Consider the following 16578-nt stretch of genomic DNA (forward strand, 5'->3'; position numbering starts at 1 on the left):
GACAAAGTTACGAACAATTAGGAGGTACGCGGCGTCAGAGTCCGGGCATCGTCTGGGCCAGTCGGTGATGGGCGATGGGTGATGGGTGGTTGGCGACGGAGGTCAACTGCCAGTCACGTACAATGGCCATGAATGTTCTCGGTTTCAGTGACAGCACTCATACCTTGCGGCAGCCCACTGATCATGTCCGTTACTTAAATGCTCACCACTTTGTCTAAAAGTGAGGCGTGCACCGCAGCCCATGTCTGGCCACAAGCTCGTCGACCTCCAGCTTCACCGCCTGGCAGACTCGGTGATAACCCTGGTTTGACGCGGTACCCCTTGTCCAAGCACAAAGTCTGTCGAGTCAATACCTCCATCTCCTATGGAGAACCTCGACCATCGGTCGGGAAGCTGACCTGAAAGTAGGTTCTCGCTCGTCGTCTGGATTCGACAAGGAATGCCACGTTACGCGCCACGGGGTCGACATGACGATCCGCAGCTCTCGACGTACGTCCTGGGTCTAGCTCACTCGATCTCACGCATCATCGGAATGTACGAGCACAAGAACGGGCCTGGCATGACGTGGACAACAGCGCATGCGACGCCCGACGGCTCTGAGGAGGAACTTGGCCGCGACCTTGCCACCGACCTCGACCACGCCATGGTCTCGTGATGGAGGCGCGTGTCTTACTGACCTGGCAAGGTGGAGTGGCACCCAGAGCCTGGAATACTTCTAGCACTGCGGGTTCTACTTGGAGCGCATCATCGATGGCGTAACAAGGTGGAGTGGCACCCAGAGGCTGGAATACTTCTAGAACGGCGGATTCTACTCGGAGCGCATCATCGATGGCGTAGACAAGGTGGAGCTAGGTGCGATTGAGTACTTCGACGTCGCCAAGGCGATCCTGACTCGAGGCCTGGAGCGCGAGTACGATCTTGTTGTCCGGGCGACAGGGTTCTCGAACACCATCGATTCGATGTGTACAATGCTAGGCGATTAGGTCGTGGACTGTGTTGGGCCTATTGGGTGGGGAGGAACTCAGCGCAGCGGGCCGGCGTTGCGGAACCAAGATCCTCCGGATCGCGGTTGACACTCTCCAGGATGGGCGGCACTACTAAAAGCTCGTTGCCCCGCTGAACAAGGATGCTTGAGGGCGTCGCCGGCACGGAGTACCGCGCGTAGATTAGACGCCGAAACCGGGGCGGAGTTGGCAAGCAAATAGAACGAGTTGGCAAGGACAAAGGACACGGAGGTGTTGCCAATGTATCGGATCGTATCGTATCTCATGATCTCATGATCTCATGATCTCATTGACACGGATGCGTCAGGATGAATAGTCCCGATCGAAAAGAACGTCGGTGTCAGGCCAACACTCAACTTGGACGACGTTGCGACATAACGTCAATGTCTGGACATGTGTACAAATGCCACGACCAGGTCGCGACCTCCAGGAACCATGTTCCATGTTCTAGACGATGCTTAAGATGGAAGCTCCAATGAACACGTATACCTTTTTGCATGCCAAGAGGACAGAGAGAGGAGAAATGACGGGGTATTCTAGGTCCCATGTTCCAATCCGTTCCGGAATTAGAAGAGTTGGGACCTAGTTAACCTTGATCGCCCTATGTTTTTCAGTCATTGAATAAAACTCCAAAACTCCAATTAGCGGATATTCACAAGACGCGACGAGGTTGTCACCTGTACCCCGCACCTTGGCCCTGGGGGAAATGGTCACCGCATTGATACTCAATGGCGACCGGAGCCCACGCCCCGCCAGTATCGCCAACTCCCGGATCTCACCAAGACAAGTCCTGACCTGCGGAGAAGACCGGCACCGAAGCGTCGGAATGCAATGTCCAATGACAAGTGGGCAATGTTGTCAACTGCCGGCGGGTCCATGCCAAGGCCAGAGCTCTAATGTGAGATTCGAGACTCGCGTTGCCCCGTTTACCCCAACCACACAACCACAGACCCATTCCTCGTGCCGTGTATGTACAGGCTCTCAGGCGTTACGAGCCATCGCCAGTTCTTCCTCTCCTCTCACCCGGCTCTGTCCCAACCTAACCTCCTGCCTCGAGTTGATGCGCCCCGGCTTTGGCTCTCTTGCCGATACATGCAAGCCCATGCATGCCCTGGCGCCTGTTGCCTGACCCTTGTGATACCCCTGCGCACCGATCGTGTATCCCTCATGCCGTGCTGCACTTGGTGGCGGATATTCTTGAGCCCTTTGCGTCTTTGACTCATATACTTTGCTTGTCAGTTGATCGCACGACCTCTCACGACCACTTTCTCATCAACGTCCTGTACGATCCCAGCTCGATCCCAGCTCGATCACCATTAAATCAACACAGACCAGATCTCTTCCACATTCGCTCGCCCCTTTCAACATTACCACACGCCCGGATGACTGAAGCCTTCTTCGTCCTCCCAAACTCCTCTTCCCCTCCTCCCTACTCGCCACTCCTCGCCCTTCCCGATGCAGTCCTGGCACGCATTGACGACTTTCTCGACCTCACTGACAGCGATGCGCTGCGGTGCACATGCACTCACATGCACGCGCTCCTGGTAAGTTGCCCACTTTCACTCTCCCCCACTGCTGCGGCATGGGTGGAATGAATTTCGAGATCCAGGCCCGCTTCCGCCTTGGAACCGAATTCCGTCCACCGGCTATGAACAACAACTGATTGAGCAGAGCCCACCACCTACTCCCGCCGAGTCACTGTTGTTCGAACAGCCACCGAGCTATGAAGCTCGCGTGCGTCTCCTGTTCTGGGGAGCAAATTGGCACGATGGCATGGCACAGGTCGAGGACGTGACGACCAAGTTTGCCAATGCAGGGCGGGTCAACCAAGTCAGTGCCACAGACATCCTCGATATGGCACCATCACCGAGCCTTTCTGGCATGCGCTTCCGATACAATTCGTCAACATCGGATAGGGAAATGGCGAGCTGGGGTGAGTTGAATTGCTTGGACCGTGTGGGCCCAATGCGTGGCTTTGGACAGTTGTGCGGGTTTCAACACCAGACGCACCGGCTGAAAGTAAAGTGCCAAGAGATTCAGGCTGTTCCACTTGGCCACCCCCAGGGGGCTCAGCAGAGGGCCAGATGGGGCTCATGCACCCGGCTCAATCATCAGAGTTCCTTGGACTCTAGAGATTCGGGTTGGCGCCTCTTTTCCGCACTCTGTCCCTCACTGCCTCAACCATGAATGCATGTACTGACCCTCTCAGGCGACGACCCCTATGGACAGAAAGCGTCCCGAAAACGCTTCAACCAGCAAATTGCCCTCCAGCTCCCTATCTCTCTTCACCGCCTACCTTCTGAAATCGATGCTGCGCGACGATGGCACGACATTGCTCTCGACAAACATGGTCGTGTGTGGGAACGAGGCTTGGCTGAGGTGAGCACAGTTTCTTGTTGACATTCGGCTATCTTGCCGGGTCAGATCTGTTGATCGAAATCCAGTCTCTTGGCACGTCGCGCTCGACCCTGCGTGCCCCATGCGAAGCCAAATGCTTCGTGCCGACTGCATTGTTTTGCACGTCGTGCATTGTTGTGCATGGAACGCGGCGTGGGCGTGGGCCCCAGGGCCCCAGATCTGTGCCCCGCTGAGGCCCCCAACTGCACCCCGCCCCTGCGTGGTCTGTGCATAGCGAGGGCACCAGCGGGGGTGGCTGGCATGGCTGAAAAGGTTTCGCGGGGATGGCGAAAAGGTTTCACGGGGATGGCGATGTGTCCAAGGTCTGGGCTGACACACAGGGCGAGCACTGGGCACAACACACGGACCGGCTCCTTGCAAACGTCGTGCATGTCGTGGGCACGAAATCGCGGGCAGCTGTGACCGCAACGGGGCGCATTGTTGCGTGGCGTATCCACGACGCGAACGAGCCTGTGTCTATCCTACCGCGCCTACCGCAACGCAGTATGCCACGCCCCGAGCGCACGAATTGGATTGAATGGTACCCGACCCAGGGCAAGGCTGACCCCGCCGACGACCGCACCCTCAAGCTTGTGTGTGGCCGTTGCTTTGTCGTTGCGATGCGTGACAACGGAGAAATCTGGCTCGCAACCCGGCAGAACCGCCATGAATGGCACTGGCACTCTGTAAGTCTCCCCTTGCCTAATATATCTGACAACAGGTTGCGCGCGTGTTGCACCCAACGCAAGTCGAGCTCACAGCTGCCGACCACAGCTTTGCGATCTACCGCACCGCCTCCGACTCGGCGGCAGGTACACCGACGCCCACTGCTTGGGTTGTGCTGGCCAGCCGGAGCGGGAACAGTACGGCGTGGAGCGTGTCGTCGCTTGACATCCCGCCTGTTGCCCAGCTGAGCCTGCACGATGCGCAGGGCATGAACCACGGTGTGGCGCGTACACGTTCAGAAGTGTTTGTGTGGCGCACCCGCCGTGACACAGGCCAGGTATCTGCCAAGCGGCTCGAAATGCCGTTCATCGGGCGTGGACTGCGCCTCATGCCCGTCGAGGTATGTGCGGCCGGCTGTCTGGCCGTCGAGGTGGCCGACGACAGTATCGACGAGCCGGTGCTCCTGGGTCTGCGCAGGTTCTTCTCGCCAGGCTCGGGCGGGCGTAAGGGAAGGGGACGCGTGTGGTGAGACTACGCAGCAGAAAACAGAGAGCAGAGAGCAGAGAGCAGACTAGATTCCAGATCCGAGATAGTTCGCAACGATACCAGGGTATACCAGGGCTACATAGGGAGTGCGTGGGAATGCGGGGTAGGGCATGTTGTACACAATTTACAGTTGAAGTTTTAGACATGCAGAAGTGACACGGCTACCGTTGCAAAGTCGGGTGGCAGCAAGGAATGGCTTGGCTTGGCATGGCAAGTCGTGATTCGGCTCGGAAGAGTTTTAGTTGCCGCACTGTGTACCGATCGCGACGTTTCTGCCACCCGAGAAACCAAGACGCGTTCCGCGCCACACCCGATATCGGGGCGGACCGGGCGGATGGTCATGCCCTCGCATCCCAAGTGGCACTGTTGTCATTCGTGGTACTCGCTGATCTCGGTATATCTGACTGTGCGCTTGACGCAGTCGTGCACTCGGAGGAGATATATCCTGCTTCGCGAGTTGGATCACTGAGGCGCCTCAAACCAGCTCCAGCCCCTACCAGTCTAGCTGATGGTAACCTTACTTGAGTGTACTGTCGTGCTTTGAAAGCGCTATCGGCTGCCTTCTTTTTGTCGATGCATGACGAAGACCCGAACCCTCACTCTCAGGGAATACTGAAGAGACTCATATTCAGATGTTTACGTAAACAGACGTCCAGGCCGCTTAGCTCAGCTGGTTAGAGCATTGTACTAATATCGAGTACTTCGGTATCGCAATTAGTAATGCAAAGGTCGGCAGTTCGATCCTGTCAGTGGTCAGTTCAATTTTTTGAGCACGAGCTTCATGGCACTTGGCACCGACTTCCAGTCTCTGCCTGCAACTGACCCCATCCGCCTCACTCAGACTCATCACAAACGCATCTGAAAGCAGTCGTGACTTGCATCCGCTGTCCAGCGGGATCCCAGCGGAACACCTTACGTCCAGACCACTAATGTGACGTCACATCATTCCATCGCCTCCCTCCGTGTCGCCTCCGCTCCGCTCCTCTCCTCTTCTAACCGTCCCATCGCTCCACTCGTGTGATATCATACTTTGGTCGAGCGCGACAGCACCGCGCCGCAAGGCAAGTCCGAGCTGATCCCGCTACGTCAGACATGACGACATGGTCGCCTTGTCGCCGTCGGGATATATATACTGGGTCCACAAACCAAGCCAACAAACCAAACCAACCCTAGCCACCAGACCAAGATGTACATCCCCATCCAGAAGATCCTCGCCTCACTGGCGCTTTCCAACGCGTTGCTCGGTGAGTCCTCCCTCCCCCGCACGTTCCTGACGTCAGGCGACCGTATCGCCCACGGCTCAGTGATGGACTATGCTGTCGAGACGTGTCTCGACGACGATGGGAATGTGCGGTGCACAAAACCCTTCCTCGTGCAGAAAAGCAAGTGTTACGAAATCAAGTGGTCGACAGACGGCGCGGTAAGCCACACTACCGCCGAAGTACGTGATGCCGGCAGTGGCGAGATTGTATTTTACCGCGACACGGATGGAAAGTGGACACCGGAGAAGGGCGAGCTTGTGTACATCGACTTCAAGCCCAAGATCCCTACGCAGGGGAATAAGACGGTCGATTACGAGGTGCATACATGCAAGTAGGCATATGGATTAGCGTGGGGCATGAATGAGAGCGGCCAAAAGAGACGCCTGGGTAGACTTGCTCGCACGCTGAGTCGAACAGCGGTTAGCTCAGATGAGGACTCTCCACAACGAACTGTGATAACCACCTACACTATACGAGCTTGTGATGGCACATTGGCAACATTCAGTCGTTCGGTAGGTTCCTGGCGCGTCATGCGCTTCGTCATGCGCTTTCTGGGGCTCATTAGTTCTCGGCATCGCGACGCCACGCCGAACAAGGACTCATTCATCACGTGGCGCCCCTCGCGCTTCCCAGTCCTGAAACGTCATGACTGTGTGAATATAACGTACTTGCAGAGAGCATGTGGAGCAAGTGGGGCCGGCCGGATGTTCCCTCCCGGGCCCGGCTACTTCCAGCCAACATCCTTGTTTGCCGTGGCTTCTCATGTCCCCATCCGTCCCGAATTATACAGTATATCATCCTTACGATCCCAGTACAACTAGGCAACTAAGTAAAGGCGAACGTCGAGAGGTCAAAGTCAAAGCCGAAGGCGTATGGCCATCCGTCGACCTGCGGGTCGACAACAGCGCCGTCGACGGGGAGGAACGGTACAGAGCGCTCGGGTCCAACGTTGAGATCTGCTGTTAACCAGCTCCAAGGAAGACTCACCAAACACGCATGCGACAGCTTTGAACCCGATGATGAGCTCGGCACAGATCGGCCATGTGTCCTGGTGCTTGAGCAGCAGGTCGTGCAGGAGCTGGAAGAGCGTCTGTGCTTCGCGGCGGTGCAGCTCACCCGCGTCGTGAGCCAGGATGAGGAGCTGCCCGCACACTACCAGGCGCTGCACTTGCGGCCAGGACGGGTTGAGCTGGTTGACGCTGATCAGGTCCGAGTAGCTGTACATGATCTGCTCAACGGCGCGTGTTATCGTGGCCCACGCCTGCGGGGCGAGACCCTCGCGTCCGATATGTGGAAGGTAGAGGAGGATGCGGAGCCTGCTGTCAGCCTAAATCGCAGCCACACCCACCAGTTGTACCGGAACTGGGCCCATGCGAGCTTGGCTCGCTGACCCGCCTCGAGGTACGATACGTGCCGCATCTCGCGGACATACGGCATCCACGCAGCCTCGGTTGCGGTGATGTACGCGAGGTTGCTCGTGTCCACGTGAGGGTCCCCGTAATCAGCCAGGAGCTTGGCGGTGAAGAACGACGAGCGCGCGAGACATTCGGGGAACATTGTCGCTGGAGGTGTCGGGTCCACGTCGATCTCAGTGAACGGGATGGCGGGCCGCAGGTCCATAAGAGAACTTCGGAACCTGGTGGTCAGCAAGGTCGCAGGCGGGCTCACATCTCGGTGTAGAAGAAAGCAGAGAAGAGCGCGCCGACTTGGTCATGTGGCTGGTACAGGCTCGCGGTCTCACGGCGATGCAGACCCAGCTCTTTGACCTGCCACGCCATCTGCTGCAGCAGATCCTTCGTCTCGGCAGGCCCGCCCATGCCGATCGAGAACGGGATGAGGTAGAAGATCGCCCCTGGAGTCAGCTCACAGAGGTATGATGCAAGCTATTCACATAAAGCCACCAGACTGGGCCGATTCCAGCTCGCCAACGCGTTGTACGCCTTGTGGTAGTACGTAATATCCTCGCGGCTCTCGTCCGTCAGCGTGAGGTTCTCGCCCTCGCTGATGGCGACGCGGATCTGCGCAAAGCGGCTCGTACATAGCGCAGCATACACAAGCGCCGTCTGGTCGTCGGTAAGGCTGTTAGGCATTGCCCGGTACCGACCATACAACGATCGCAGGAGGGTACGGTCGCTCGGCGGTTCGCGCGAATCAAAGTCGCCCCCTTGCTCGTGAAGCAGCTGCTCCATGAGTACATCCTCATACTTGGTGAGCAGGGGCTGTGGAGGCAATGGAGTGGAAGGGATGCCAGCCAAACGGGTGTCCACCTTGAACACGAGCTGGGAGAAGGGCAACCCCTTGTTGCGGCACCATCCGGCAAGTGCGGCCTCGAGCTCGTCGAGCGGATTACGCTTGTCGAGGAAGATTGGTTCGGCGTACGACGCGCTGGAAAGGGGATCATGCAACTCGCGTGGTGGATCCACAGCGTCGTGGTTCTGATGGCGGAGGAAGAGCTTGGCGCTCGGCGCGCTGGGGTCAGTGATGTCGTGCCTTTCTAGTCAACGTACCGTTTTGGACGCGCCTTGAGCCGAACGGTACAGCTGCTCGTTAGGTTTGACCAAGTCTGGGAAGCTTACCTGCTCCCGATACCGGCGGTACGGCAGGGTGTGCACGGCGGTGGGCCGACACATTTGATTCTGCGCGCGCGGCAGGCCTCGCATGCTTTAGAGGAGCGCTTGCGGGGGAGCTCGTGATCTACAACCGCGACTGTTTCCCTTGCCTCGCTCATTTGATTTGTATACACTGTTGCTGTTGTTGTTGGATGTTTGATGGAAAGATTAGACATTAAGAGAGGGGGATTTATGGGGGATGTTGCCCGGAGTCCATCTCTGGAGCCCACTATAACCCTGACTCAACGGTGGGGCCAACATCACGTGAGCGTGTCAACGATCACCCAGCAGCCCATTCAGAATGCGCGGCTCTAGTGCTCATTGCATTTCATTTATCTTCACTTGTAATCTAGCATTGAGCTGTCCACCATTCTCCGCTTACTCAACACCGTGAGGGTTCCCCAAGACGGTCGGATAGTCTCGTGAGACGACGGTAGCTCGTAGCTCCGGCTGCCGGCTGCCCTGGGTAGCTGGCCAATGTCGGTCCGGCCCGACCGCAACATCCGTCTACATCCTTATTGCCTTGCACACTAACCCCATCTGCCGTGGTTACATCTGCTCACTTCCTCCCAGCGGTAGACTATAAATACTGCACTGACGATGCACCAAGAGCAACAACAAGCACAATGGACACTCTCCAGAGCCTCCCCACCTCCTTCCCCGAGCTATACGCGGTGAGCGACAGCATCAAGGTCGTCGAGGTCGCCAACAAGTACAACCCGCCTGATGTGAGCAGCTCGTACTTGACAAGTTGACAGCAGGGAACACCCATCACCCGTATTCCCGAGTACACCATTCCTGGGGAGGGTGGCGCGTACCACTGCTCAAAGGGTATGTCAGATCTCATTCTTCTCGAGGTATCTGATATCAGTCGAGACAGCTTGGACGCAGGGCTTCTTCCCCGGCCTACTGTGGCTCATGCTGGAACGCCGCCGCCTCCTTCCAGCTTCAGTTGACAGCTCCTATTCCGAGGATGACATTGCGCACCTCGCCCGTAGGTATCAAGAGAGTTTTCGTCACAAGGCGAACCCAGCGATCAACCACGACCAGGGGTTCCGGTTCCAACTCAGTTTTGGACGGTGAGCAAGCTGGCTTTTCCCTCATTGAGCTGACGACCAGGGACATGGACCTGACCAAGAGCGATGAATCGGCGGTCCTCATCGATGCAGCTGACTCGCTTGTGGACCGCTATTCTGATAAGATCGGCTGTATCCGCTCCTGGGACAAGATGGTGCGCGTCGGCGAGCCCGATGTCTGGCGCCTGGACAACCAGGATGAGCACTACCTCGTGATTATCGACAACATGATGAACCTTGACCTCATGTACCTGGCCACCGAACTCACGGGTGACCCGAAATATGCTGCTATAGCAACGCGCCAGGCGGAAATGATGCAGGCCGCACATGTGCGGCCGGACGGGACGACGTACCACGTCGTCGACTTCACCGATGGCAGCGCTCACAAGGGCTACACCTGTCAGGGGTACGAGGACGAGTCGTGCTGGTCCCGCGGGCAGGCATGGGGCATCTACGGCTTTGCTCAGTGCGGTGGGCTGTCGGTTAGATTGTAACTAATCTCAGCTCTGCGGACAGGACGCAAGGACTTTCTCGACACGTCCCGTTTGCTCACGGACAAGTTCCTCGATCTTCTCCCCGAGTCTGGCGTACCGTGGTGGTAAGCTGTGTCCTGTGATCTAAGCTTAAACAGCAGGGACTTTGACGCACCCAAGCCGTGCCCGTATGACTCGTCTGCAGCGACGATTGCTGCAGCCGGCATGCTCATACTCTTCCGCCTTCTAAGGTCGGCAGACCCCACGGCCGCAGAGCAGTACCTCGCGCGCGCCTTCAAACTGGTACGCGACACGCTGCGCGAGTGCAAGACCGCTGCTGCGTCCCTCACCGACGGTAAGGTCAACTGGGGAACTGGAGAATGGGAGACCATTCTCCAGCACTCGACAATAAACGGGAACCGCTTCTCGGCCCGCACGATGATGGACCACGGACTGGTGTGTGAGTCCAGCTGGGGCGGCTTCATCGAGCTGACGACAGACGCCGACTACTATCTTGCCGAGTTTGCTAACGAGGCGCTCAAGCTGCGTCCTCGGCCGAACTAGTCAGTTAGGAGGAGGAATAGATAGAATAGGATGCAAGTGTGACAAAGTTGTCATTCCGCACCTACCGGCAATACCCGATCCCTCCACCACACAATCTCGGTATCTCCCACTCACTCATCTATCATGGACATCGCGGCCTTCCCTCACATCCTGGAAAGCATCCTATCCTATGCGCCGCCCGCATCGCTCGTTATACTCCGTGGCGTCTCACGCGACCTGCATAATCGTGCTGACGCGCGCCTCTTCGCGCACATCCAGTTCGCCTTTCCCAATTCCGAGGCGGGGTACATCTCCATCCGCGCCGCCCGCGCACCCGTAACACTCAAGTGGCTGAGGTACGGCACAGGCGCTAAGGCTCGGGACAACCGCCGAGCCCGAACCCGTAGGCACGTCGCCCACCTCGTCAGTGAGGCGCGTGTGCTGGACGGCCTACTTGAGGGCTTTGTCGGTGCCCCGCCCGCCGCGCAGCAGGCGCTATTAGCTGCCGCGCCCGGCATATGCCTCTCCCCTGATGCGACGGTTAGGGTTCTGCATGGTTTCGATCGTGACTGGCGCGCATACGAGTGTCTCGTGCGCCTCTGTGACGGCCTGTACCTCGACCATCGGCCCGTGATTTCACTCGCGGACACCCCGTTCCTCCCACTCACCCCCTCCCGCCTAGCCTACACTGTGCTAGTAGCGCGCGGTGTGCCTCCACCCTCGGACGTGCTAAGGCGACACATCCGCGAGTCGAACCGCGTCCTCCACCTCCTCCTCGACACACCCCGCCCAAGCCAAGGGGTGGAGGATCACCTCCTCGCACAGCTCTTTGAGCCGGCGCTCTTCTGCACCGCCCGCCAGACCGAGTCGACGCGTACCCTCACTGTCGTGGGTGGTGGCGCCGAATTACGCGCTCTCCTCGGCCTCCCAGCCTCCACTGGGGCCGACGAGTTCGAGACCGCCGTCGACGTGTTCGCCGACAGCGTGTGGTATGTCGCTCCAGACGGGGGTGCACGCGATGACAGCCACCACGGAACGGCAGAGGTCATGGCAGCGCTTCGCAGGAAACACCTCCATTTTCTCACGCCAGAGGAGTATGTCATGCAGGTGGGTGCGGAACAGGTCGCGCTTGAGACGCAGATCGACCCTATGGGGGAAGGAGTAATATACCTTCCTTGACAAGGTTTGTGTTCATTTCGACGAATAGGCCCACGCTCCGCTTCCTCGGACCACCGAATTACATAGCCATCGGCGTTCAGAAACAGCTTGCGAACACGAGTGCGCGAGTGCATCGTCTTTGATTATTCCTGGATCAACATCCCCGATTCTGACCGTCTTAATTATCGCCTTGGCGCCTGCTGCTACGTCGCCAGGCCGGCAGAAAATGGTGTGGACAACGTCGCCAGGCGATAATTAACCTCGGGCTCGAAGTAGGCCCAATTACCGGCTATCCCCTGTATTTCTCTCCCCTGGAAGTCGTGGTCATCCACCTCGTTCACTCGGACGACACCTTGGCGCCTGTCGACACGCTCCCCCCACCGATCTTGCATCAAATTCTGTCGATTCCGTTCACCTGGGAAACTAACGGGGTCCACCTTGCCCCGCAAGTCACAGTCGTTGGCGGCGCGCAGGAGTGCCGCATTTCCCTCGGTCTTCATCCCGCAGCCTCAGACGACGAGTTCTTCACCGCTCTTGACCGCACTGCAGTGGGCCCACCGTCGGCCCAGGACTGGGTTACCATGACCAGGCGTCTCCCGATGCGATCGAGCCGCATTGGCGCGAGTACGTTCGCTTCATCTCGCCCAAGGAGCACGCCGCGGAGGTTGGTGCCGCGCAAGTCGTCAATCGGCGGTATCGTGTCGCCTCGATGACCCTAGACACGGCCTAAAGACCTCACGGAATGTACAGAGCGGGAACGGACCAGGGATCGACTTGAGTCTCGAGAGCAACACAATCACCATCCATTTCGACGCAAGAAACGGCGCGCTCGAGATAGACTAGACACGCACTGTAGATTAGAGCAAAGTCGGGAGCAGACTGATACGCAAGCGGGGTGAGTGGTACACAAGCAGCCAGACGCAGATACATTCATCACTGCTTTCGGAGCAAAGCCTGCAGCTCTGGCGGCAGCGGGCAATAAGAGTCCTTGACGTCCTGCGGACGCTCGCCGGTACGCGCGTGAGTGAGCCACATGGCCGCGCAGCACTGGTACAGGTCCTTGATGGCGACGGTGCACTTTGCCTGGTCCGTTTGGGCCTGGAGGCAGGTCTTGATCGCGCCGGCTGTGGTCAGCACAGACTGCAGCTGGACCGACCTTCGGCGTTGCAGTTGAAGTCGGCAGCGCCGCCCTGGTCGGGGTGCAGGAAGTTGCCCATTGCAAGAGAGGGTGGGCAGTGGAGAGTGTTCTCACACTCGCGACACGCCTCCTGTATATATGAGAGTGCTATTGTTGGAGGGCGAGACCTCGGTTATCAGGCACATGACATGACGCTAGTGCGTTATCGATGACGCGCGCGGAACCTTCTACTGCTCTACCGGGCCGAGTCGGTCGGTTCCGCCTTTCATCTGCATTCAGCTTCCCAGCTTCCAAACGGCAGGAATTGGCCAAAAGAGAGAACTGGACGGGTTAGGAATCGGCCAAAAGAGAGAAGAACTGGACGAGTTAGGAATCGAACCAAAGACCTTGTCAAGAGATGTGATTGTACAATGCTAATGACACGCTCTACCAACTGAGCTACACGCCCTGTGTTCTTCGACGCTTTTTGGGCCTTGTCCATGATTTTGTGCTCGCACACGCATGCTCCAGTGCCGAGTGCCGAAGGCGACGGGGGTGAGCAGCGGCGGCTGGCATATCTGCTTTTTAAAAGGAATCTTGGTCTGAGGGAGGGAGAACCCGCAACGACGCTGATCTGCAAACAAGTCCATCACGATCGATATACTAATTCAACACCTATAGCTAGACAATTCAACACCTATAGCTAGACAATCTCCGTGCGCTCAACGTGCTCCCGCGTAGACTTGTCGTTGAACTCGCGGGCGGCAACACTCGGACGGCGGAGTGTGCTCTCGCCCGCAACGGTGTCACCAGCGCCAGCCTGGGTCGCGACCTTGGCCTCCTCGAACAGGGCTCCGTCAGCGTCTGGACCGAGGAAGGTCCAGATGATGAGCCAACCAATAATGACGCCGAGGAGGATCCCAAAGATGGTAGCGTAGTCCGGGAGGTTCTGGCCGTTGATGACGGTGCGGAGGGTCTGGCCGGCATCCGCCTCGATCTGGGCTGCCGCCGAAGACGCCATGTTACCGAGCTGGTAAGCGAGACCAGCGAAGGATGCACGGAAGGCCGGCGGCGATACTTCCGACAGGTAGATGGGCTTTTTGTTAGCTGAGATAGTGGAGAGACTCAGACAGTGGAGAGACTCACAATGACACCCCAAGCGCCCTGGACGCCGGACTGGACGAAGAAACCGCCGGCAGCGAGACCACCAAAGCTCTTGGGAATGATCCAGAGGGGGATCCAACAGGCTGTCCAGAGACACAGGCCGATGATTGTCCAGCGACGGCCGATGATCTGCGAGATGTATCCGCCAAATAAGCCGCCAACAATAGCGCCACAGTTTGAGATGATAACTGCCACACTCTCATTATGTTTGCTGAGGCCCTTAGTCTTGGTGAGGTAGGTGGGGTAGAGATCCTGGGAACCGTGCGAGAAAAAGTTCATTCCAGTCATGATCTGTTTGTCAGCTGGACCACCCACGATGAGACTTACGCAGATAGCCCAAATGCAACGGATCCAGTTGGAGCGCAGCATGTGACCGACTTCACGGAAGAAGTGGCGGGCGGCGTCACGGCCACTGAGCTGGACTCCTGAGTCTTGTTGCTGTTGACGTGCGCGAATGAATTGGGCCGACTCGGGAAGACACATCCTGAAAAGAGCCGAGGCGACCGAGAAGCCCGCGCCGATAAAGTAGAGAGAACGCCACCCCGGCCGGCTGTAGGATCCAACAGTCATGTTGATGACCGCGGCTAAAAGGTATCCGATTGTATAACCCTGTTGGACGACGCCAGAGAAGAAACCACGAGAGGCGGCGGGGACGTTTTCGAGAGATGTGGCGGCTGCCTGGCCCCAAACTCCGCCCATGGCAATACCGAAGATGGCGCGAACTCCGAGGAATTGTTGATAATTCGTCACAAAGCCCGAGCCGAGTTGGAACACGGCGATGATGAGCATGTTGGCCACGAGTGTCCACTTGCGTCCGAAGCGGTCGGCAAGGACACCAAAGATCAAAGCGCCAAGCGAACGGAAAAGAAGAGTGAGCGTAATGGCGAAACTCATCTGCGCGTCCGTCTTGCCAAACTCTTTACCCATCTCGGTCAACGTGACCGACACAGCAAAGTAATCGAACCCGTCACACGTCCAGGCCCACCATCCGCAAACTGGGTCAGCAATATCTCGGCGGAAACATACAGAACATGGCCCAGTTGAGCCAGGTGAGCTGGCGCAGGAACTTGAAGGGGTTGAGCTCGGTCGGCTGGTCCTTCTCGGGACACCAGGGAGGAATCATTGCACGGGCAATAGACTTGGACCCGCGGTTGGCGTGCCAGCCCTCGAGCTGGGCACGGATGCTGTACCCGTGGACACGCTCCTCGTCATGGTTGTCATGTAACGATTTCGAGTCGGGGTGGTCGGTGCTGGGCCTACCGTCCATGGTATGAGATACTTCAGTAGAAGCCATGGTGAATCCGTAAGAGTTTGTGACTAGTCGGGACACACTGCCAGACCTTATATGCTTCGGCGTGAGGAACTCTATGACTCGCACTCTCCATCTCGGCGTCTCATATCAGCGCGACCTTGTTTTGCCCCGCAACTGACCCCAGAACCGTCGACTACCGCTCCTTGTCCCCCACACGAGCTTCGCAGCCAACCCCCCAATCCGCCCGCATTGGGGACACCGATAATGACGTCCTCGGTCTCATACTGAGCTATTGTTAGCAACGCATGTCAGGGGTTCGCTTGGACCAATGTCTGGATACCGATTGTCAGGCCGATGTATCGCATCAGCTCCACGGGTTGAGTATGAGACTGGCGTTTGTCACATCTTACTTCGGCCCCTCCGTACAGGCACTGTGGAGCAATGAATAGCTGGCGAGGCATGACCCCCAATCCAATCGGTGTCTCAGAGCTGGATCTGGAGCTATTCATGGCCTCGGGCGACAACGGACATCACGTGCTGTCACATGGGCCCATCTGAGCCCACAACATACCGGTCCAGCCCGAATCCAGTGGGTTTGTCGGACTTGTTGTTGCAAGCTTGGAATGCGGGCGTCCGAGCTTGGCATGGCTTTGAATCTCGGGGAGAGGCGGGTCCTGACAGTCGCACAGGTGGCCAATCCTCGAGTTGACAGATCTGCTCATGGCGGTAATGGGCGGAGAGGGTTGAACCCGTCGCGGAATGTCTACTCTGCTCACGCTGTTCGCGATAGGGAGAACTCGCTCCCGGGGGTCCCACTCGAACCCCGGCCGATCTCCCCCACATCAGATGCGGGGAGGACTGAGGACTGGCGTTTTTTTCTTTCGAGAGCTCAGTTATCGGCAGTGACACGAGGCACGGACGTGCTGATGTCATCTCCGGTGGAACCAACTTGCTCCACGGCGCCACCTCGCGTGGTTCCCCGACGTCGCCAACGCGCATGCTGTCATCAATCTTGGCAGGGTCGCGAACAACGCTGTCCACGAGCGTGGGCGCGCCTCGCGGTCGGTGCAGCCTTCATGTCATGTCTATGGAACAGGACTGTATCACTTGTTTTGGGTCGGTGATACAATGCAAGTGATGTGTTGATGATACAACTAGGCCCCACATTGTTGCTCGTCAGCCTCATCCACTGTCTTTGTCTTTGTGCCTCGAGAGGCGGCCTAAAGCCGCGCTCAGTACTTCTGACGTACTTGTTGACCTGCACAAGTAGGCCAACGCCAGCCCAGCATCTTGAACACCGATTCCGCCCCG

At 57.8% G+C, this 16578-nt stretch overlaps 8 protein-coding genes across 8 annotated transcripts; 5 read left to right on the top strand and 3 right to left on the bottom strand.

The window, feature by feature from the left end:
• Positions 1-532: 532 nt before the first annotated feature.
• On the top strand, positions 533-983 carry CcaverHIS019_0402710 (uncharacterized protein; the record flags this gene model as incomplete). The annotated part of the gene is made up of 2 exons (XM_060600087.1): positions 533-646; positions 798-983. 2 exons carry the CDS (start codon positions 533-535, stop codon positions 981-983), a joined length of 300 nt encoding a protein of 99 aa, XP_060456716.1.
• Positions 984-2533: 1550 nt separating this feature from the next.
• On the top strand, positions 2534-4596 carry CcaverHIS019_0402720 (uncharacterized protein; the record flags this gene model as incomplete). Its single annotated transcript, XM_060600088.1, has 5 exons — positions 2534-2548; positions 2676-2937; positions 3214-3383; positions 3743-4087; positions 4123-4596. The coding sequence occupies 5 exons, from the start codon at positions 2534-2536 to the stop codon at positions 4594-4596; spliced, it is 1266 nt and encodes a 421-aa protein (XP_060456717.1).
• Positions 4597-5799: 1203 nt separating this feature from the next.
• On the top strand, positions 5800-6210 carry CcaverHIS019_0402730 (uncharacterized protein; the record flags this gene model as incomplete). Its single annotated transcript, XM_060600090.1, has 2 exons — positions 5800-5857; positions 5894-6210. The coding sequence occupies 2 exons, from the start codon at positions 5800-5802 to the stop codon at positions 6208-6210; spliced, it is 375 nt and encodes a 124-aa protein (XP_060456718.1).
• Positions 6211-6700: 490 nt separating this feature from the next.
• Positions 6701-8603, bottom strand: CcaverHIS019_0402740 (uncharacterized protein; the record flags this gene model as incomplete). Its single annotated transcript, XM_060600091.1, has 7 exons — positions 6701-6831; positions 6863-7191; positions 7224-7511; positions 7544-7727; positions 7767-8344; positions 8383-8415; positions 8452-8603. The coding sequence occupies 7 exons, from the start codon at positions 8601-8603 to the stop codon at positions 6701-6703; spliced, it is 1695 nt and encodes a 564-aa protein (XP_060456719.1).
• A 507-nt stretch (positions 8604-9110) lies between these two features.
• On the top strand, positions 9111-10597 carry CcaverHIS019_0402750 (uncharacterized protein; the record flags this gene model as incomplete). Its single annotated transcript, XM_060600092.1, has 7 exons — positions 9111-9212; positions 9246-9315; positions 9356-9563; positions 9604-10031; positions 10065-10158; positions 10195-10493; positions 10533-10597. 7 exons carry the CDS (start codon positions 9111-9113, stop codon positions 10595-10597), a joined length of 1266 nt encoding a protein of 421 aa, XP_060456720.1.
• Positions 10598-10720: 123 nt separating this feature from the next.
• On the top strand, positions 10721-12464 carry CcaverHIS019_0402760 (uncharacterized protein; the record flags this gene model as incomplete). The annotated part of the gene is made up of 3 exons (XM_060600093.1): positions 10721-11683; positions 11983-12282; positions 12324-12464. 3 exons carry the CDS (start codon positions 10721-10723, stop codon positions 12462-12464), a joined length of 1404 nt encoding a protein of 467 aa, XP_060456721.1.
• Positions 12465-12667: 203 nt separating this feature from the next.
• Positions 12668-12951, bottom strand: CcaverHIS019_0402770 (uncharacterized protein; the record flags this gene model as incomplete). Its single annotated transcript, XM_060600094.1, has 2 exons — positions 12668-12858; positions 12891-12951. The coding sequence occupies 2 exons, from the start codon at positions 12949-12951 to the stop codon at positions 12668-12670; spliced, it is 252 nt and encodes an 83-aa protein (XP_060456722.1).
• A 603-nt stretch (positions 12952-13554) lies between these two features.
• Positions 13555-15282, bottom strand: CcaverHIS019_0402780 (uncharacterized protein; the record flags this gene model as incomplete). Its single annotated transcript, XM_060600095.1, has 4 exons — positions 13555-13947; positions 13998-14306; positions 14343-15010; positions 15042-15282. The coding sequence occupies 4 exons, from the start codon at positions 15280-15282 to the stop codon at positions 13555-13557; spliced, it is 1611 nt and encodes a 536-aa protein (XP_060456723.1).
• Positions 15283-16578: the final 1296 nt, after the last annotated feature.

Source organism: Cutaneotrichosporon cavernicola, assembly GCF_030864355.1.
Source record: "Cutaneotrichosporon cavernicola HIS019 DNA, chromosome: 4".
NCBI lineage: Eukaryota > Fungi > Basidiomycota > Tremellomycetes > Trichosporonales > Trichosporonaceae > Cutaneotrichosporon > Cutaneotrichosporon cavernicola.